This window comes from Myotis davidii, unplaced genomic scaffold, assembly GCF_000327345.1.
Source record: "Myotis davidii unplaced genomic scaffold, ASM32734v1 scaffold471, whole genome shotgun sequence".
Taxonomy (NCBI): Eukaryota; Metazoa; Chordata; class Mammalia; order Chiroptera; family Vespertilionidae; genus Myotis; species Myotis davidii.
Genome location: NW_006283354.1, coordinates 160,210 through 183,047, shown reverse-complemented (window position 1 = coordinate 183,047; position 22,838 = coordinate 160,210). Strand labels below are relative to the sequence as shown.

Here is a 22,838-nt window from a genome sequence, read left to right as displayed (position 1 = left end):
CTCTCAGTGTGCTTTTCTTTCCTTCTAGTTGTAGAATTTCCACTCAGCCAGCCTTCCTGTAGTTCTGGATGATGTCCGTTTTGTCTTTTTGTTGTATTTTTGAAGTTGTTGTGGGAGGCAGCAATTTCCCGGTATTTACCTATGCTGCCATCTTAGTTTCTCTGTCAGTTTTCTTGATTGGTGTTAAATGGAACTCTATCTTGGATCCAGAAGATGCAATGGCATTTGCTGACTTACAATTCATGTGTTTGAAGGGTAGCAGAATATTCCACCCCCAAATATGCCTTTGGTGCAAGGATTATATTGAGCTGAAGGCAATTAAGAAGAAGTAGGTACAAGAAAAGCTCTCTGCCCTCATCCTATTTGTCTAAAAGCTGGACATAAATTTATTTGTAAGGGTGTCCTCATTTCCCTCTCTACCAAGGACAAAACAACTTTAGACCCTTATCAGCCCAGAGACAGCACTGGAAATATTTATATAACAAACCTGGCTAAAACTAGTCCTCATCTACCATTAGTTTCCCCGTACACTTACCTTCCCACAATTTTATATCTCTAGAAGCTCCAAGTCCTTATCCTTTGCATTGTCACTTTTCTAAAACTGAATTTTAAGATGCTATACAAACCCAAGTCCTCACCATCCCTTTGAGTTACTCATTTCTGAGTTCTCTCATCTGTTGTGCTATGCACATGTTAATAAACTTCTGTTTTTCTTTTTCCTTGTTAATCTGTCTTTTGCTTGTCTAGTTTACAGGGCTGTAGCTGGGGAAGCTAGGAGGGTAGAGGGAAAACAATTTTCTTTCATCCCCTACAGCCTAATAGAGGAAAAAAGAACCATGACTTTTTACCATTATACAACCTAAAAACCAAACACTAAAATAATCCAAAGCTATGAACTCAGAAGGGTGGAGGGAAATCATTTTTCCTTTCTTACACGGGCCTGTCTGTATCTCCCTGGCCAAGGGCTCAGATGCCCTTTTTCACATGGTCCATCCTCAGCCCCTGGGGCCCACTCTCACCTTATACTGGGCCACAGGGGTTGTTTGGAACCCAGTGATGAATTGTCAGAGATTTAGTTTTATTTATTTATACATGTAGGGACTCTCGATTCATCAGAATGGCATAAAGAATATTTTAAGCTGAAAATTTCTGAATAAACAGCAGCGAAACTTCTTTTACTTCTTTTAATATTTTTTTAGCAGAGCCTCCCAAAAGTATAGCCACCATAAATGTGCTGGGGGTGAGAGGGTGGAGGTGGGTGTTATAGCCAGAAAAGAGACTGACCACTCGCACCCAGGTGAGAGCATCACACACTCTCATGCCTCCCATTTGTTTCCCCAAAAGCTTGTGTGTCTCCTAACAGTCCTCTTATTCCTCAGAAACTGTTTTCTCCCCTCTCTTTCCCAAATAAGTTGATATATAAACCCTGTCTTTTATTGTTCAGGTAACTACTTCTTTTAGGTACTTCTCTAAGCATATGAATAAGCTCTGTCTTTTCTCCTGTTAATCACAGCACCCCACTCCCCCAAGATTGCAACCTAAAGTGACAGAGGAAAAGTTTTCCTAGCAAAGCAGGACACTGAATATTTCCAGGAACTGTTAGTTATAAAGTGTTGGCGTCACATGAGGGAAGTGCCAAAGTTACAATATTTAATGAGAAAACCAGGATTCCAGATTGTTTATATAGTCGTGTTACCATTGCATAGAACAAATACATGCACAGAAAAATATGCACATGTATAAATATCACTTGGTAATAGGTCATAAAACAGAACAGTGTCTTAGGAATAAAAGTTGGAGGAATGAATGGGTAGAGAAATAGTTACTGGGACACTGGGATGGAATAGAGAGTCCAGAAGCAGAAACCTGTGTATTTGGGAATTGGTGTGTGATGCAGGTGGCATCACAGGCTAGTGGGGGGAAAAGTTAGATTATCTAATAATGGTGCTAGGAAACTAACTCATGGAGAAAAGCAAAAATCTGACACAAACTCACCCTATATACAAAAGTAAACTCCAATTGTACTGTGGACTTAAAAAGATGGAAAAGGACAAGAACCATAGGTGGAGAGCATGCAATATAGTATACAGATGATGCATCATAGAATGTACTTGAAACTTACATAATCTTATTAACCAATGTCACCCCAATAAATTTAGTAAAATGAAATAAAAGTTAATGGTAGATCTCTGAAGGCAATAGAAAAAAATAGGTGTAATATAGGATAGTATCTTTGTGACATAGGATGGGGAAGATTTCTTAATAAAACTAAGTGCACAAATTCTTTAAAAAATAAGGGTTTTTTGTTCAACAAGGGGTGCCATGTACATATCTAACAGAGCAGTGATAGACTGGGAGAAGATATTTGCAATACCTGAAGTAAAGAAGGAACTAGTATTTAGAATATATAAGGAACTCATGAAAGAAGATGTAAAAATACCCCCAAATAGAAAGTCTGTTAAAAAGTGGGTGAAGGATGATAGGAAGAGGCAAGTCAAAGAAAAGAGAAACCCATGTGGCCGAACAATAGATAAAGCACTCAGCTTCATTAGCAATTAGAGAAATGCAAATTAAACTCACTTTACATTCTTCACATTGGCAAACATTAGAAAGTAGGGTCATACCTAGAGCTGGCAGACATGGCAACCCAGTCCCAAGGCAGGTGTCTGGGGCATCGGTGGTGCTGAGTGGAATGAGCCATGAGCAGCCCTTTTGGGTCTATAGCACATGAATGCTAAGAGAGGATTGGAAGCAGGGACAGGATGTTCTTTGCAGCATTATTTGTGGTAACAAGAAATTAGAGGCAAACTAGGTATCTGCCACTATGGAAATGAGAAAGTGAGAAGTAGGTACAGATAATGGAATTTAGGCCTCAGACAGAAGCAATGGACTAGGTTTATATACAGCAATTTGGAGAGACTAAAAAACTTGGTAATGAATGAAAGAGTAAGAAAGATCACAATTTTATTGTATGATCCCTCTTACGTAATTTATCAATACACACACACACACACACACACACATCAGCAATGTATATTTTCCGTGGTCTCTATTAGCCTGTAAGTTCTATGGGGCAAAGGTTATAGGACTTTGATGGTCTCTGAGTGTTCCACCCTTAGAGCTTTTTACATAGTAGGTGCAAAAGAAATATTTCTTGAATAATACATGTAGACATACATACATATAAACACACTATATATACACATTGACTTATGCACATATGTGTGTGTGCGCACGCATTTTTGAGGTGTAGGAGAATGGGAATGAGGATAAAGTATGAAGAGAAACACAAATATGATAATGTTCCATCAACTGAGTCATAGTTTTAATTCTAATTTTTGCACCTGGGGGTAGAGGGAACACTAGGAGGAAACATATGGATTGTTCTTAGATGGTGGGATTAATGCTGAACTTTCTGTTTCCTCTATTTTTTTATATTTTCTAAAATTCTATAATCAGTGTGTCATTTTCATTATCCTCAAACCCAAACACTTGAAGATGTTTTTCTCATACTTGGGAGGGGGAGTTCCCCAGTTCTAAGTTTCCCCCATTCTTCTGTCAGTTACCTCCTACCCCGTATCCACCAGCTTTCCCAAGCACCATATGCACAAACAGAATTCCAATTTCTCTGTCTCCACTTGTGCCTTGGTCAATAGAAAGCATCAGCAATCTTTTCCTTTCATTCAGACTGACTCCTACTTTTAGGACTGTCTTTGGCTTCCCAGAATAACTGACCTCTAGCTTTCTATCCTGCCCTGCTGTGAGGTTCAGCTAGATTAGTGGTCTCATTCTTCCCCAGTTCATCTCAACTTGGTACTTTCCCATGGTATTGGGTTGTATAGTATCCTTCCTGGAACTTCAGTATGGGACCTTATTTGAAAATAGTGTGTTTCAGGTGTAATTAGGTAGAATGAAGTCCTTCTGGAGTAGTTGGCTCTCAATCCAAAATGACTGCTGTTTATAAGAATGTCTGTATAAGAAGAGGATAAGGGCCACAGATACAAACAGTGAGATCACTGTGTGACAACAAAGACAGAGATTGGGATGATGTGTCTTCAAGTTAAGCATCACCATGGCAGCTAGGAAGAGACAAGGAAGGATCCTTCCCTTAGAGCCTTCAGAGAGAGTATGGCCCTGATAATACCTTGATATTGGACTTCTGGCCTCCAGCACTATGAGAGTAAATTTCAATTCTAAAGCTTTGGAGGAAGAAGGAGAGGTCTAGTCCAGTGATGGTGAACCTATGACATGTGTGTCAGATGTGACACGTGAACTCATTTTTTTGGTTGATGTTTCTTTGTTAAATGACATTTAAATATATAAAATAAATACCAAAAATGTTTTACTATGGTTGCAAATATCAAAAAAATTCTATATGTGACACAGCACCAGAATTAAGTTAGGGTTTTTCAAAATGCTGGCATGCCGAGCTCAAAAGGTTCGCCGTCACTGGTAGTCCATACCTTTATGCTAAAACCTGCTCTAGTTGAATCAAAATCGGAGATAAAATTTAGCCACTTTCCTCTACTTTAATGAAAATTTTACTTGATTCATGAAGCCAACAGAGGGAGAAAGATGTCTGTAGAATCTGGAAAATGTAGTAGAAATTTCAAAATCCAATGGAATCCTTCTTATTCTAGGACTGTTACTCCTAAACCTGCTTTACAGGACCTCTGTGCTGGCAGTGCTTTGCAACGAACAGTTTGCCCAGACCAGGGGAATGAGTTTCTCCACCTCCACAGGAACCTTGTCTGACTGTGCTGTTACTGTGATTGTGATGAATCACCCACTGGTTGGGATGTGCTGGTCCTTCTGCACTCAGGTGCCACTCATCCCCTTCCTGGGTGGAACTCCCCTTCCTATAGTGGTCATACAGTTTTTTTCAGTATGTCTCCTCCAGTCAATTTCTATAGTAGATAGAGTGGATTTTACCAAACTGCAGATATGAGTCACTCCCTTACCTGCTGAAACCTTCCAATGGCTCTCCATTCGCCCTAAAATGAAATTCATCTTCTTGCTATAGCTGCCAATGGCAAAGTCATGTCTACAGTGTTCTTCTTCAACACTATTACCTGCTACCTCTCCTTTTTACTCCTTGCAATGGGGAGCTACTCACAATTTCCCCTCTCTGCACTGAGATATTTCATGTGCTACTTCTATACCTAGAACCATTTTCCCATTCCATCCTGTGTGTTTATCTCTCCCATAACCTCAGGTTTTCTTTAAACACTATCTCCTCTTTAAACACATTTACATCTGTATGTGTGCATGTACACACACACACACACACAGTCAGCTGTCCACTAAGTCAGCTCTTTTAAAATTGCCCTTTTACTGCTTAGCACGATATGTAAAGCTGTGTTTATTTGTGTGGTGGTATGAAAAATGCTGATCTTTTCCTCTAGACTAGAAGGTCCTGAGGGCATGAACTTTATTTTGTTCATTATTTCATCCCAACATCAAACCCAGAACCTAGAGGGTTAATGATGCTGAATTATCAGGTAGCTCTGTAATGAGGACTCATCCAGTTCTGATATTCTGCAGGTCTACAACCCATCTCCCATTCCACCCTCCTGGCATATTTTCCATATTAATCTGAAGGTGAATTTGCTCATAAAACACATGCCTCTATGTTGATGGTGTGTGTAGCACACTTGATTAATGTCACTGTATTGTAAATAATTTATATAGCATTGCAACTTTTTTCAGAGGTAAGTCCTGTATTTTCCTCATTTCTATTTGATTTAATTTGTGCTACTTCTCATTGACTAATATTCTCTAAGAACTGTTTCTATTTTCTCCATATCTCTGATATATTTCATCATGATAGTTATACTTGTATAGGAAATTACTTTTTCTCAATTTTTTTTTTGTGTGTAGTGATGAATCTTTTTCATGGAGATATTTTAAAAAAGTAATCTCTGTGTTTCGCAGGAGCTGTACCTTCCCATTTCCTTCTCTCTCCTCCTCTGCTCCTCTGTCTTCCTGCCCATAACACGTGTCTTCACAATACTTAGCAGCACTCCAGGCTTGCTCAGTTTCACTGGTCTGCATTTTCCAATTGAAAATATCCCCTGTTTTTAGCCACAGAGCTTTACATGTACAGCCCATACTATCTCTTGCTCTGAAAAGATGTCTTGGTGGGCAAGGAGAGAAGCTTAGCAAAATCAGGAAGACCTTTTGAATAGAAGAAATGCTGACACTTAAGTTGTGTTGATAGGAAAAGTTGTGGCACTAAAAATCCAGTGGGCTTTGGGGAACAATAAGGGATCCTCACTGAGTTCTTTGTGTATGCTGGGTGGGGAGTGTCAGGTTCTCTGCAACGTTTTATATTGTTCATCTCATTTAATCCTCATCAGTACCCTGGGAGGTCGTTATTCATTAAGTCACTCACCAAGTCATGTATTGACTGAGCTAATATGTGTTGAATACCTAATATGTGCCAGGACTTTCTTGAGGTTAAATGGGATGAGACATGGAAAGCTCTTAACAACTGGGTGAATCATGATGTCACTTACAGAGATTAGGGTAAGAGCAAGATTTTGGGTGAGGAAAATAAGCATTCCATTCTGACCTCTTACAGTTCTACCCGCTTACCCCTTTTCAGATAAGAAAACTAACTTCCACTGGATCCCCCAAGATTGCATGGTTGCCAGGGGATAACTCTGGGACTGGAAACCTGGTGAGTCAGATTCCAGAGCCAAGTTTTTTGTTCTCTATTTCAAAGCCTTGAGGAAATGAAGCATGGCTGCCCTGGGTGCTCATGAGAGCCTGTCCACTGCCCTTGTCCTCACCAAGCAAAGTGGCCTCCTTTGCCACCTAAATACCTGTCATCCAGTGTACACTGGCTTATATTCTTGGCATGAACCCCAGAAGAGGAAAATGATTTAACTTTAGGCATTAGTTGTGACCCAGTGAAAAATTGTCATTAAAGGACACATTAATTAACTCTTTTCCTGTTACGATTTATTGAAGGCTCTGGCCTAAGTGCTCCTCCAGATATTTAGGTAGAAAAATAGAAAAAGACAAAGCTAACATGGCAGAGGTCACCTCTGTTTCTTCTCCTGAGATAAGCCAGTCCCCAGATCTTACTGTCAGATATAAAAGCTGACAATCCTGGCCCCAGTATGGACTGTAAACTGGCATGCATGCTCTTACCCCACCTTACTTGTACATGCTTAGTGGGGGGCCATCCCATCATAGCTCATCACCTGTCATATGTCATCTTTCTCTTTCTGCTTCTGCTCTGCATTACCAAGCACTCAAGCAGAGAGCTTGGATGACCCAATCAGATTATTGAGGGTATTGGGGATGGCATACAAGTGAGTGCTTTGAGGAATTTTCCGCCAGAGTCTCTCTTTTTTTTTTTAATATATTTTATTGATTTTTCACAGAGAGGAAGGGAGAGGGATAGAGAGTTAGAAACATCGATGAGAGAGAAACATCGATCAGCTGCCTCCTGCACACCCCCCACTGGGGATGTGCCCGCAACCCAGGTACATGCCCTTGACCGGAATCGAACCTGGGACCCTTCAGTCCGCAGGCCGACGCTCTATCCACTGAGCCAAACCGGTTTCGGCCGCCAGAGTCTCTTAAATAACAACTTGCTTTTAAGACCTGCAACCTTCACAGTTTAAAAAATATTTTCCCAATGGAAAAGGAAACCGTTTTCAAGTCATTTTGTATATGTGAAGCAGGCATTTGTTTTTACTACCAGCCAAGATTTCAAACTTCAACTCTATTTTCCCAGAGTGTTCGTCTATAAAATTTAAAAATTTTAAAAATATTCAAAGCATGTGAGAAATAGGTGCAAACACAGATTCCACTGGAGGCAATGGGCTTGTTCAGCCTTTGGCTCTGCCTCAGACCCAGGGTGGGCCTTTCCTCAGGCTTCCTGGCTCCTGGCTCCTGGCTCCCTCCACAAGGCCAGAGTTCAGATGTGCTCTGAGCTGTCCCTACCACAGTACAGTCACTCCTCCTCCTTTCCCCCACTTCTTCCCTTTTCCACTTTGATAAAGTTTGCAAGCAGTTTACAAACTGTCATCTCAACATCTTTACCTTCCCACAATGAGATCTCACTAGAGATCATTAGTGCTTGGTAAATTGGTCTGACTTGTTGTCATTTGCATTTTTAATTTGTGGTATTTTAGGTCCACGGACTTTTTTTATGGGCCTTCAAATGGCAAAACAAACATCCTATCTAATAATAGACAAACATGGTAATTAACCATACCTCTGCTATGCTTCCCGTTGGCTAATCAGGGTGATATGCAAATTAACTGCCAACCAAGATGGCGGCCGGCAGCCACGCAGCTGAAGCAAACATGAGGCTTGGTTGCCCCAGTGATGGAGGAAGCCAAGGTTCCCTGCCTGCCATGGCCCAGCTCTGAGCTCCGGATGCAACAATTTTGCAATTATAGAAGCTAAACAAACCTCAGATACTGGCTTTCAGCCAGCCGGCCACGGAGCTGGAGCTGCAACAAAGTTTCAATTACAGAAGGTAAATAAATCCCAGAATGAAAAAAAAAAAAGGAAAAAAGGAGGTACTGGGAGCTTTAGTTGCAGGGTTGGCCAGCCTGAAAACAGCCCTCAGCCCCTCATCCAGGCTGGCCAGGCACCCCAGTGGGGATCCCCACCCAGAAAGGGGTGCGGACAGTCTGAAAACAGCCATCAGCCCCTCATTCAGGCTGGCCAGGCACCCCAGTGGGGAACCCCTGCCCAGCCCCAAGCCAGGCTGATGGCTGCCAGCACAGCGGTGGTGGTGGGAGCCTCTCCCGCTTCCTCAGCGGCTCTAAGGATGTCCGACTGCAGCTTAGGTCTGTTCCCCTCTGGCAAGTGGACATCCCCTGAGGGTTCCCGGGCTGCCAGAGGGATGTCTGAGTGCCAGCTTAGGCCCAATCCCCTGGGGGAGCAGGCCTCAGCCAGCAGATGGTCATCCCCTGAGGGGTCCCAGACTGTGAGAGGGCACAGGCCGGGCTGAGGGACTTCCTCCCCCTGCCCACCCCCCCAGTGCACAAATTTTTGTGCACCGGGCCTCTAGTTAATACATAATTCATTATTTATTTTTCATAATGCATGTGGTTAGCAACTCATTGACAAATAGAAAATTCATCAACACTTTGAGCAAGATAGGCTGCAGGTCTAGCTTTCTGCCCCCCTACTCTTCCCCTCTGTGCCCTGTAAGGATAAATTACATATGACTGCAGCACAGTCAGCAGCTTCCTTGCTGATGTTTTGTCAACAGGAAATGCTTTCTCAGTTGCACTTTTGTTATTATTGAGAATGATCAAATCTTAAATAACTAAGGTGAAGTGTTTGTTGGGCTTCCCTGACTTGGGAACAAGGGATGCTTTTCAATTTAAGCAAAAGATGAGAGAGCAAGAGGTATCCCTCCAATCCCCATCCTGCTTTTCCTTCCTTCCAAAGCCTTGAATCTCATTCTACAATATTCTCTTGTCCTTTCCTCCCCTTCCCCTTTCATCCCTGTTAGGTATTGCTGTTGGCATAACTCTGAATTGGAACAAAGATTTAATGCCTGTAATCTTTTCAAAACAATAGGTCCACTAATAAACAACATGCACAGACAGGATGCCAAGTAATTTGGGAAGACACAAACAAAATAAGGTAAACCCTGAGCAATTTTATCAGAAAGATGATCAATAAAAAAACCAAGCAGACTCATTCAAGAGAAATGTAGAGACCTTATTACATACTTGGTGGCAGAAGCTGTAACTCAACTGAGGTAGACAAAGTCCTCTATACAGAGAGAGCAGAGCCCGTTCCAGCAGTGAAACACCTCTGAATAGTCTATTCCATGCTGGCCTTCCTCTTCTCTGTCTCCTATTACATAGATAAACCAATCAGCCAAAATGTCATTGTGGGCAGGGCTCTTAGACTCCACATCGTAGGTATTGTGGGCAAGACCAAGAAGACACACAGCATCCTCCAGAGTTTAGTGATCATTGGCACCATGCAGTGCAGTTAATGATTGATCTTTAGTTATTTAATGTGGTTTGCTTTTATCCCTTCAACTACCTTATCACTTAATGCTTCCCCATTTCGCCATGTCCATCAAATACCTCCATTAAATCCATATATGCAGGAAGAGTTTAAACCATAGATATAGTAATCACTTGCTTCATTCTTTTAGGATTTTCTTCATTAAATATTTATGGATGCTAGGAACTGTTCAAGATGCTAGGAAGGCCTCAGTGACCACGTTAAGTTTTAATATTTTTCTAGACCCAAGGAGATTAGAGGGACATAAGAAAATCTTCGAACAGCTGTATCATTTCCACACTAAAAATAATGGTTTTCTAGCAGGCATCTGACACCAGCTACAATTTATTGGAGACCTTGACATTAGCTGCACTTCTGGCTAATAACTGGACTATTCTCGTGGTAAATTAAAATGACTCCCAAAACAATAGCCTCAGCAACTGAATCAGATTTTCATGCACAGTGTTAGTCAGGAGAGTCACTCCCAGAATGTGTGTTTTAAAGGCTCTGGAGGATGACATGACATCTCCATCGAAAACCTGATAGCTGTGCTATACCCTGCGTCATCTCTGTAACACATGGCTACAGGCAGTAATGTGTAGTTCCTTTAAGGCAGAACAGACTCCAAAAGAGTGCACTGTAGAACACATGCATTTACTCTTTACTCTTTCATTACAATTTGACTTCCCTCTTGCTAAGCTATTCTCTTCTCTGAGAAGATTTATATCAGGAATGCACATGCAAGGGTAGTTGAATAAGTGATACAGTCTGACAGAACACTTAGGTTAATTTATAATGCACCCTTTGTCAACAACCTGAAAGACATTTCAAACAAAGGGAGATGTTAATAGCCAGTGAATGTGTATTTATGTGAACTCTTATCTGCTTAAATCAGTGGTCAGCAAACTCATTAGTCAACAGAGCCAAATATCAACAGTACAATGATTGAAATTTCTTTTGAGAGCCAAATTTTTTAAACTTAAACTATATAGGTAGGTACATTGTTATTAACTTAATTAGGGTACTCCTAAGGCTTAGGAAGAGCCACACTCAAGGGGCCAAAGTACAACATGTGGCTCGTGAGCCGCAGTTAGCCGACCACGGGCTTAAATCATTGCATTGTAGGGAGCATTTGTCATCATGTTAGTAGGTTCTTAACTGTCCATAATTTTTATAATTTACTTTTTAAATAAAAATACCACAGTAAGTGCTTTTAGTAAACTTCCAATTCTAGATATCATATATACTGAAATATGTCAGACTTTGGGTTTTATTAAAAGGAAAAAATAGCCCAGATGTAATTGCAGATGTTAGTCTAGCATAATTTTATTTAGAATGGCTGGCATGCTCCCAGATTTCAGATAAGTAGAGAGTTGTGCAATTATTCAGATAATCGAATTAAGAAAACATTTTTTTCTTGAATATTTTTTTCTTTGCCAGAAATATCTACATTAATTGGCTTAGCCATTTTTTTCTACATGACCTATATGCAGATTTAGTCTGAAGCCCAGGGTACAGCAAAATTCCATCAGGTTTCCTTGGGACATCATTGGCTTTATTGCTGGTAGGTGGAGTTTATTGTATAGAAACAAGGAAAGGAGAGGCAGTAGCTACATTTCTTGTGAACTTCTTTGGGTAATCTCTACATCTACAACCACCAATTTTTCTAGGTAAGGCTATGTACAAGGCATGAGTAGGGAAATGTCTTCAATTTAGTAGATGGGTCAAAGATGGGGGACAGATGGAATAAAACTAGTTAATTATAATATTCTTAATCTATTCACAATTTTTGGTGCCCTGCACTCCCTGTAGGCCTGGTTCTTCTGTCCCTGATTGTGTGTGATTCCACTCCTACAGAGAGGCTTCCATGGTCTCATGCACGCACAGCTAAATTGTCCCCCTCTTTAGTCGCAGTGCCTTACACTCCAAATCTTCTAATTCACCTTACCTACCAGCCAAGTAAATTCCCAAAACTCTAGCTTTCATCATTTTAGTTAAGTACCCTAATCACAAACTTCCAGTGGCTCTCCATTTCCGGCAGGATAACATCCAGAATAGCCCTCATATAAAGTGAGGATAATTGGCCCTGGCAAGATGGCTCAGTTGGTTGGAGCATCATCTCATACACCAAAAAAGTTGCGGGTTCAATTTTCAGTCAGGGCACATACCTAGGTTGCGGGTTTGATTCCAAGTCTCTCTCTCTTCCCCCTTCCTCTCTCAAATCAATAATAATAAAAAGACATATCTTTGAGTAAGGATTAAAATGAGGGTAATAATGGTATCCATATAAATGATTATTGAAGGGATTAAACAACATCATATTAAGACACTCAGCCTTTGGCACACAGTAATTGCTCACTAAATGGTTTGCTTTTAATTATTACTGAACACTGTCAAAAGAACTAGGTCCCAGTCTTCTCTTTTAGGGGAAATGTCAATTGACAGGAAAAACATAGGCCCACTATTGAATAGTGGACTTTGGAGATGGGTCACCATCCCCTAGGCCAGTGGTCGGCAAACTGCAGCTCGTGAGCCACATGCGGCTCTTTGGCCCCTTGAGTGTGGCTCTTCCACAAAATACCACATGCGGGCGTGCATGTACAGTGTGATTGAAACTTCGTGTCCCATGCTCAGAAGTCGGTATTTTGTGGAAGAGCCACACTCAAGGGACCAAAGAGCCGCATGTGGCTTGCAAGCCTCAATTTGCTGACCACTGCCCTAGGCTAACCTGGTAGGTCCAAGTGTTATCAGGGTGGCTGAATTATAGGGCTTTGCCCCATGCCCACCTACTGGGTTGACAAGCCCAACTCTACAGACAGTTTTCATTTTCATGTGTTTTCTCCTCAGCCCTTTGACAGGACAAAGCAATAGCTTGCTAAATTGAGTAAGGCTGCTACTAAGTCTTTCTAGCATTAGATATGAGACTGAATCTAGGATTAGCACAGTTCAGGTTCGGATAGAGATGTGGACAAGACAATCAGAACCATGCAGGTGAGACAGCAAGTCCAAGACCTGGGCTAGGAAACCATCACTGGACTTCTGGGCACTCCTGAATTCTCTGAGGGCAGAACTGAGGTATTTGCACCAGAACCACAGTGTAATTCTGCCTGCCTGCCTGCTGCTTGTCTTCTACAGCATGAGTTGGTGTGTAAGTCATCTCTCCACCACACTTACATGGTTTCAAATATTCCACGTAATGGGCTGCTTTTTTTTTTTTCCAGGCCTATGTAAAACAGGTTCAGGAAGTGCCCTCCTCCCTGTGAGCCTGAAAGACAGGACCCCAAGTCCTTCACCTGTGTTAGACTGGAAGACAACCTGTTTGGCCACTGGGCACACCTGGAAGAGACCACTGCACAAGCTGCCTGCAGGGTGGTGAGTGGTGAATTACCTTGAATTCAGTCTCAATGTTGGCTAGTCTGGCTAATTCATTGCTTAGCTCCAGTGCGGTGAGGACAGGGTCTTCACTGGACAGGGACAAGTAGGCAGCACTTGCCAGTCCCTTGTAGGCATTCATGCGGGAGCGCGAGTGGCTGAAAGAGTCCTTCCGCTGCTTCTCGGTGCACTCATTGCACTTGCAGAAGTAGTCATGGGGCCGCTCAATGCGGGCACCCTTGAGCAGGAGGATGTGCACGATTTCGTACTCCTGGCAATGGGCTGCCAGAATGATGGGTGTGATATCATGGGAGAAGCGTGTGCCATCCTCGTCATAGGCATAGAAGTCATCGTCTCGGAGCTCCTGTTCTAGCGGGCTGAGTGTCAGGCGCTGGCCCTGAGCGAAGGCTGGGTGGTTGAGGATGGCCTCCACAATGCGCACGTAGCCCTTGCTGATAGCCAAAAGTAAAGCATCCCCCACCCGTGCTAGGTTCTCTTTCTTGAGCAGCAGCTCTGTGACCTCCAGGTGTTCATTGCCCACGGCCAGCTGCAGTGCGTTCTGCCCCATGTAGTCCACACAGTTGAAGTTGAGGGTCTTGGACTCTTCCAGCATTTTCCTGACCACTGGGATGTTGCCATACTCGGCTGAGTCCAGGAAGCGCTCCTCCTCGGGTGTCAGGCTGGTGCCCTTCTCATTAAACATGTAGGCAGGACCCCGGATAGCCTGGCGGCGGCCTTTCTCCCTCAGTGTTGTGTGACGGCGCTGCATATTTTTGAAGGTGCTGCTCCCCAACCTGTGGGGCAACAAGGCAAAGATGCTTGGTTACTCTGCCGTGGGCCTGTGGGTTCCCCAGGGACAGAGCAAATAAAAATTATTGAGATAAAGAAGAATGTCATGATTGGAATCTTAAGAGTAATTATGAAATCTTATTAGAAGTAATTGTCTTATCACTGAGATTAAGACAAATTAGATGACCTGAACTATTCTTATTCAAGTGGAAGTATTGAATTCATTATCCAGCATCTACACCACTTGGGAGGAGGAGTGGTAGCAGAGCTGAAATGCAGTTTTAGGTGGAGTGTAATGGGAGATGGAGGTGGTGGGTTTGGGTGCTGATATGGCTGACACAGGTCAAGGGCTGTCGGTTTTATTTCCATTTGTACAAAGCTGAGTATGTCACTTGAACTTCTCTGAGCTGTAGTGCAATGCTTCTCTGTGCTTTCACCTGTACAATGTGAGTAACTTGTGTGGGCCAGTGGGTCCATAGGAGGATTAAATGAGGTAACATGTATGTAGAAAGTACTTAGTCAATATTGGTTTTATCCTGTCTCCTCCTGCCTAGTGATATGTTCATTTCTCCAAGGGCTGTGCTATAAAGATGGCCACCATGGATACTGCTGCCTTTGTATTGTTCCCAATGACAAGATGCAATAACATGCAAGTCAGTCACACATTTGTTTCTACATTCATTGCTATCCTGTATGGTAGGGGTAGGGAACCTTTTTTTCCGCCATGGGCCATTTAGAGGGCCATACAAAATTATCAGCTTAAAAATTAGTCTGCTGTATTTGGTCAAACATATAATTAACTCACCAAATAATTTTGTGGGTCTTATATGGCCCACAGGCCGGATGTTCCCCACCTCTGCTGTATGGGACTGTGCTCACTTTCTGTCCCCACGGAGCCTAAGTACTTATAGAGGTCAGGATGTGGCAGGGAGCATCTCCCACTTACTGATGGCCACATAGCAGTCCTCCTAAAAAAATTTAGCCATAACTTCTTAAGATCAAACCTGGGTTTTTGTTTTTTTTATGGATGAAAAGGCAGGTCAATTCATATGCAGGTTCATTTCTAACTTATTCTTTCCCATTGTGATATAGTATAGAGATTAATAATATACTGCTAATAAAAGCTATTGACATTTATTAAGCACCTACTATATACCAAAAGCTATACTAAGAAGTTAATATACTTCACATATATTACTTGTGTAATTCTTGCATCCACCCTATGAGATAGTATTGTTGCCTTTATCTCAGATGAAGATCATGAGACAAGTATGGCTGAGAGATGGGCTTTGAGGTCAGAAGGTCTAGAATCAGAAGCCTTGGTCCACTTTTGCCAGCCTTGTGACTTTGGACAAGTTACATAATGTTTAGTTTGCCAGAGTTTTAAAGTGGCAGACTAGAGAGAATAAAGCCATAGTGTAATTTGAGCTTGAACCAGATACTCATCTGCAGCTAGTCTTCAGATCTTGAGTAGTTCCCCCGCTCAAAGCACTTTAACTATAAAAAAAGAGAACCTGGACCAGACATTTCCTAACTCTAAGAACTTGAACATTTCAAACTTTTCTGGTTCTCCACTTGGCCCTACTCATATTTTTGATTCCCCTTTTCTAGTCTACCTCTACTCATATTACTCAGGTACTATTAGAATGGCATACATTTCAATAAGTGAATATATGTTCTGAAGAGAAAGAACTTGGGTATTTGTTTTGAACTACTTTCCATGTTTCTCACTTTCTGTTTGTTATTGGTCATGCCTCCATGCATTAAGAATACTAAGTATTTCACTTAAGCCATTTTTTAAAAAAATCACAGAGGAAGGCTTTTAAATTAAACTTAGGGTTTTGAGATTTAAAAAAAAAATAGTAATGTCCCTCAGTCTTGTGATAAAAAAATTGGGCTTTATTTAGTTTTCTGCTCATTTCACTGTTTAACTTGCTGAGAACCTTTTGGTTTTAGCTCCTTTAGAAGGCCCTAAACAAAGACTTGGAGGTCAGAATTTGTACTCTCATCTTGCCTGGGCCTAAGTCACACTTCCTGGGAGAAATTGCTAAACTAGTCAGTGGAGCAGCTTCTTTAGCTGCAAAAAGTAAAAGGCATAATTAAGGGCAACTCCTTCAAAAAGCAACTGTGGGTGATAAATCCTAATAGAGTGCTTTATGCTCCTTTAGGAAGAGCATCTGAACTGCCATCCACTTTTCTAAAGTACACTTTGATAGAAGATTGCCAGAGAAAAGATTTTTAGGATTCAAGTTCATGAACTCCTTCTGAGCCCATTACTCCCAACAATTCCACTATTCCAGAGAGAGTGGCTGCTCTTTGATGCCAAAGCAGACCAGGGGTTGGGAGTCCAGCAGAGGAGGGACTCACAAATAGGGTGCAAGTATGTATTATTGCAGGTTTTTCAAAAGAAGAGGAGGTGATTTAGTTGAAAGCTAAGCATTCACCTGATTTTTATTCCCAAGGGGGCTAGTTTCAAAGGATGTTATGAATTCAGTTTCAAGATCTGTCATCTGGATACCCAGACTCAGGTGGGAATTTAGCCCACAAAAGACTAATAATCCTCATAGAATTACTCAGCCTGTTCTATGATGATCAAGCTTCTACCCCTTTAGGGAGACCTTTTTGGACTTGGACATCACAATTCTACCCAAGAAAAAGCAGTTTCCACTCAAGAGCATCTGAACAGTGTGTCAGAGATGAAATGGCAGCTGTCCTAGAAGGGATTTGAGCTTGATTCTATGTCACTTTCCATTAGAGGTCTGCTCAAGAGGGCAAATAGGTCAGGCTGCAAGGTCAAGGATATACAACTATTACACAACAATGAGCCATGGGGAGATTAATTCAAAGGAAATATAATAACTACTGAACCAAGTCAGTAGAGAAACAGTTCACAAGGAACATATAAGTACCCAATCTAAATTCAGAGTCCACATGACTATCATAGACGCTACAACCTACAAATTTAAAGAATGTTAAAGCATTATTTGTTAATTCCCCTCATTACACAAACATACATAACAAGGTATTAGCATTCTCATTTTCTGGGTGGAGAATCTGAGGTAGGTGAAGCAAAAAGACTAAACCTTAGGGTAAGTAATTTCTACACAGGAGTAGAGCATTATATATCTTGATGTTTCTATAATAATTATGTTGTGTCAAAGAAAAACACATATTTGTGGCTAGTATTTGTCAGAAGTTAAAATGTCCTCACCATTTGACATGCATTTTTTACAAATGACCATGAAAGCAGACAACCCAGAGTAGTAAATAAGCCCCTTTTCCTTAGCCTTTGAAACCTCAGCTTTGAGATATACATTTGGATGCTCACAGAATTGTCAATTCTGCTTCTTTCCTAGCAGAATTTGGTATTGATGAAACCTTCAAATCATGTATGCACACAAGCATATAATGGGACATGCGACTCAGTGAGATTACTTCCAACATCAGGTGTTTCACAGCATACCCTGAAGCCACATGAATTAATCCAGATATTGGTGGAGGCCTTTTACCTTGATGTCCCTCTAATAATGTTTTTCAAACATTTATTTTTCAGCTTTATTAAGGTATAACTGACAAATCAAATAGTAAAATGTTTTAGGTATACATTGTGGTGATTTGACATATGTATACATAATAAAAGGAATTCCACCATCTAGTTTACACATTATTCACCATGTATGTATGAATATATATATGTATATATACATATATATACACATATGTATATATGTATATATATATTTTGATGAGATCATGTAAATTCTACTCTGCAAATTTCATTTATCAACTATGGTCACCATGTTTTATATTAGATCTTCAGACGTTACTCATTTTAAAGCTGAAAGTTTGTACCCTTTTACCAACCTCTCCCTAGTTCCCCCACTTAAACATTTATACACCTATGAATATATTAGGTCACCATATTCTTGCTATTTAATCTTGACTTTACTCAGGCTTTAGCTATATGGTTCACATGGGTTGGAAAGAACCATAAAAGATATGTCAGAAAGAGGAAGTCATTTGGTCCATCATAGCTGGTGGCCAAAGCTGGCACTTGTGAATCAGATGTGTTTCTCTGCTAGACTCTGGGGATCTTGTCGCAGTTTAAGGGCCAGTAAGGAGCAAAATGATTCTCCCCACGGTGCAATTAACATTTGATTGTCCGTACTTTGATATTTTTCTTAAAAATGAACTTTGAATGCAAATGCATTTTTATTTGCATATATCATTGAGATAGTTATCAAACTCATCAAAAATACCTCAATTAAGATAGCGTTTTTCATTTTTAATAAATGCATACATTGACATTTGATGTCATTGAGAAGGGTTCCAGTGGAAACAAAACTATGTTTGAGAGGAGAACTGATTATTAAACTCCCTCTTAATCCCCTGGTTGCTATTTTTATCAAGCTGCTCTTACAGATGCATCAGCCAGTCTGAAGGAAGCCAGATGTCAGTGATCCATGAAAAGTATGAATTCTGTACCCTAAGTACAGGGATTGCTGTTAATTACCAATAAGAAAAGGCCACTTAATCAAAATGTCTTTTTAGAGATATTGCCTTTTTTTTTTTTTTAAATTGTAACATACACCATAGGTCTCTGGAAATTATTCAAGCCTGAAACCAATTCAGTTTATAATATGCCACAACTGAACATAGAAGCAAACAAAATCCAAGAGTCGGGTCATTCATCCAAAAAAAACTAGTTCTGGTCTATATAAGTGTGCATATTGAATTTTAGTCCAGAGCAACAGTGGTGAAATAGTCAAGTGATTTGGAACCTTCTGCTAAACCTCAGCTCTCTTACCAATGGAAAGAGAATCATTGAATCTATCCTCCATGTGTTTCAGGACCACAGTGGGAATGAAGTGATGTATGTTAAATGTCCTGAATACTATAAAGCCTTATACAAATGTCCATGACAATAAAGGTCAAAACCTTACATATCAGTACACTCAGATAAATATTTATAAATTGGCTAACAGTTTATACTGATATTTTTCAGCTTGGCTATTTTTCTAAATGACTATATAATAGTGACAGTTAACATGCATCACACATTTGCCATCTGACAGACACTGTGTTAAATTCTTTACGTGAATTATTATTTTAAACTTATACAAATCATATGATAAGCTTAGCTTTTCTTCCCTGACCAATCATAATGATTAGCATTATGACACACTAACCACACAGCAGGCACTTACGGAGTATTTTACATGCACCATCATTTTAAATTCTCATAAACTACTGCATGACATAAAAAATATTATTTATTTTTTTAAAAATATAATTTATTGATGTTTTACAGAGAGGAAGGGAGAGGGATAGAGAGCTAGAAACATCGATGAGAGAAACACCGATCAGCTGCCTCCTGCACACTCCCCACTGGGGATGTGCCCGCAACCAAGGTACATGCCCTTGACCAGAATCGAACCTGGGACCCCTGAGTCCGCAGGCCAACACTTTATCCACTGAGCCAAACCGGCTAGGGCGACATAAGTACTATTATTATTCTCATCTAATAGATAAGGAAGTGAGGCTCAGCTAAATTAACCACTTTGCCAAGACTACACTACTTGTGAGTGGTAGATACACTATTAGGAGTCTAACCTATCTGATTTCAAAGCTAGTGCTTTTGGCTGATATACTACTGCCACCCATCTTCCTCCTGCATTTTTCTAAATTTCTTTAGATTGTAGAATGCTCCATTGGAGTGCAGGATTTCTGAGAGCAGGAAAATATAACTAGCTTTTATATGGTATATATACCTGGCATCTAGAACTTCTAATGACTGGCCTATGGTGCATGATCAGATAACTTAATATATTTTTATATTATATTTTTGATATATTTGACTTTGGGTTAGTCATTAAAAAAAGATACGTAAAATAGAGGTATTAATGTTTAATAGTGGCTTCCTTCTTACAAATATAGGAGACATATAATCCTTTAACTACTATTTCCCATTTGTAACTGAGTTTCAATGAAAAATTAGTTTCCAGTTAGCTCCACTATAAATAATGGCACATAAGTTGCTAGATGAGACAGCTAACATCAAAGGGTAAATTAAGTCCCTTGGATGACTGGGGCAGAAGACTGAGGCATTCCCACTTCTGCATAATATTCCTAAATTTTTTTTTATGTATTTCCAGAGGCATTCAACTTATTTCTAGGTATCATCTTCCTTATTCTGTTGAAGTTGAGATAAGATAGTGCATATAAATTACATTGCCTAGTAAGTGCTCTAGTAACATTGGATAACATTAAATATTTTAGTTTGTTACAATTATAATAATTGTAGATCTAGAGCATTCAAGTTGCCACCTAAGCTAGAGACAATAATTTGTACAACAGGTATTTTGAATAAATATATCCACCTATTTATACCATGAATATATAGGAGTTCATATACCTTGTCAGTCATGTCCTACAGGAAACAAGCAAAGTATCCTTCTACTTTTAATTATAATGCATTATATCAACATATACTTTCCAAACAATTCTGCTAATGTGGATTTTCCATTGAACCTTAGATTGAAAATATTATCTAGTGCTCCTGAATGTTAATAAATGATTTTATCAGTATTTTTTCACCAAATCATTATATCTGTAAACATTTACAAAAGAGGTTATTCTCAATATTTTCTAGGCACCTTATATATTAGCCATCCAAGCATAACTAGTGAGTTGTGTGTGCTTCTTTTACTTCTTTCTTTTTAAATCCTTATTTGTCTGTTTGGAACTGGGAAATTATGAAACTGGATATTTAGACCTCATTGTGGATAACTCCAGATAGAGCTGAAACAAAGTTCTAATAGTTATGTTTTGCTCCCCAAATAGTTGCCTTGTAATAAAATAGATATTGTTTCATTGACCTCAATGACAGCAGCGTTTAAAATAAACATCTACTACCAAAAGAGTAAGAGAGGCTCTTAAATTGTGAAATGAAAATACTGAAAAAAGTAGCATGGTGAATATTTATCTGGGGAGAAATGTTAATTGCTTTTTCTAAGCAAGAGATCCTGGCAGTTCTCATGCAGGATACCACATGCATCTGCAATTAGTCTCAATGATGCTCCACATAGTTCTGATTTTTTTCTGGGTTAATTACTGCCTAAAGGAGTTAGCTAGTCTACATGCCTGAAGCTCAGAAACAAATGTTTTTGGAAATAAATTTTTATGAAATTATAATTGTGACATAGATCATTATAAGTTGTTAAATAATTGAACCAGTATTATTGTTTAAGTTCTCTTAGAGAGTGAGTTTGAATTATATCCATAATGAATATTCTGGATTTAATGTCAATTCATTCATAAATCTGTGTGCCCAGTTCTTCAAAAAATAGGACCCACCAGCAGGTGGCATTCTGAGGCAAAAATTCATGCAGTGCAACCAGACAGGGTCAGTCATTATTTCCTCCTCTTTAAATATACCCTGAATCCATTAAGCCTTTAAATTACGACAAATGGCAGAGGCATCTTGGTTATGTCCATTCAACCGAATTTAAGTGAATTTACAAATTCAAACGTAAAGAGGGAGATTCTGTGTTCCAGAGTTTCAAAGCTTATGTCAAATCCCTGCTCAGATTAGATCTTTTATTAAGAACATATCCATTATGTTGAAATTTATGTCTTAAGGATGTATTTTCAGCAAAGCATAGAAAAATAATTTCTTTTTTCTCACCTGTTCTCTAATGGTGCCTACTTATTAAAATGTAGCCTCTGTCCTCATCCTACCCTCACATTTATATTAAGATAAATGCAATCCCCCCCCCACACACAAAAACAAACAAACCACAAACAAACACTAAATTAAAAAGCTGCTAGTAGTGAAGTAGGAGAAAAGAACATAATACTCTTGTAAGCTTAAACTACACTCCCCAGTACAAAGGACTGGGCTACCAGGATGAGTTGTCTATTTCTAAGTGGCTTTGTACACTTAGACTTTAAATGAGAAGTAAAAAATTCTACCAACCCAACAAATAAGAAAGATTTTAGATCCAGATTTACATGTAAATATTAAAGCAATTCAAGAGAGGGAGAGGACTAATAAAAGTTTAATTCCATATTTCAGTAAGATAACAACCTCTATTGGAAAAAACAATATGAAAGAATCATCATAGCTGCTTACATTGAGAGTGAAATACGCAGGCTTATCTCTCCTTTAGATGATGGGAATCCGGTGTTGAGTCGCGGGAATCTGGCTCCCCATGGGTGGTAGCCAAGGTGGTGCTGCTCTCCGTGGTGCTGAAGTATAGAGCTGGTTCAGTGAGTGGAGTTAGGAGGATGTGAAAGCGCGCACTTCCCTCCTTTGTGCTGTAATGGTAAAAACTCGCCTTCTGAAGCAGACCCGCCTTCCTGTGTCTTTTTTCCCTCTAATCCGCGGGAAATTTCCCAAGGAACATGACGGAGAAGGATCCGTGTGTGAGACTGTGGTGATGGCTTGGTATAGTCCCCACCCCCTCTCCCAGACAGTTTTGTTAGGGAGGTAGACGCTCTGCTGAGCTCCTCAGGATTTCTACCTACCCCTTCCACCCTCCTCCCACCCCCCAACCCTCACCTCCCTACCTCAGTTATATAAGGCAGCAGGTTCTGGCTCCTGAGGCAGAATATTCATCTGTTTAAATAAATGAAAAATGAGGAATGAACTGGTTTCCTACCTGTTGTGTCTCCGT

The 22,838-nt window shown here is 40.2% G+C and overlaps 1 protein-coding gene across 1 annotated transcript in view; it reads right to left on the bottom strand.

The window, feature by feature from the left end:
• The window catches only part of TRPC7 (transient receptor potential cation channel subfamily C member 7), a 141,248-nt gene extending 118,655 nt beyond the window's left edge, over window positions 1-22,593 (bottom strand). The window contains exons 1-2 of the mRNA XM_006753530.1: window positions 22,295-22,593; window positions 13,388-14,165 (exon numbers count right to left, since the gene is read on the bottom strand). Coding sequence (XP_006753593.1) covers window positions 13,388-14,165; window positions 22,295-22,296 — 780 coding nt within the window. The 5' untranslated portion in view covers window positions 22,297-22,593. The remainder of the gene's footprint in view (window positions 1-13,387; window positions 14,166-22,294) is intronic.
• Between the last annotated feature and the right edge of the window lie 245 nt (window positions 22,594-22,838).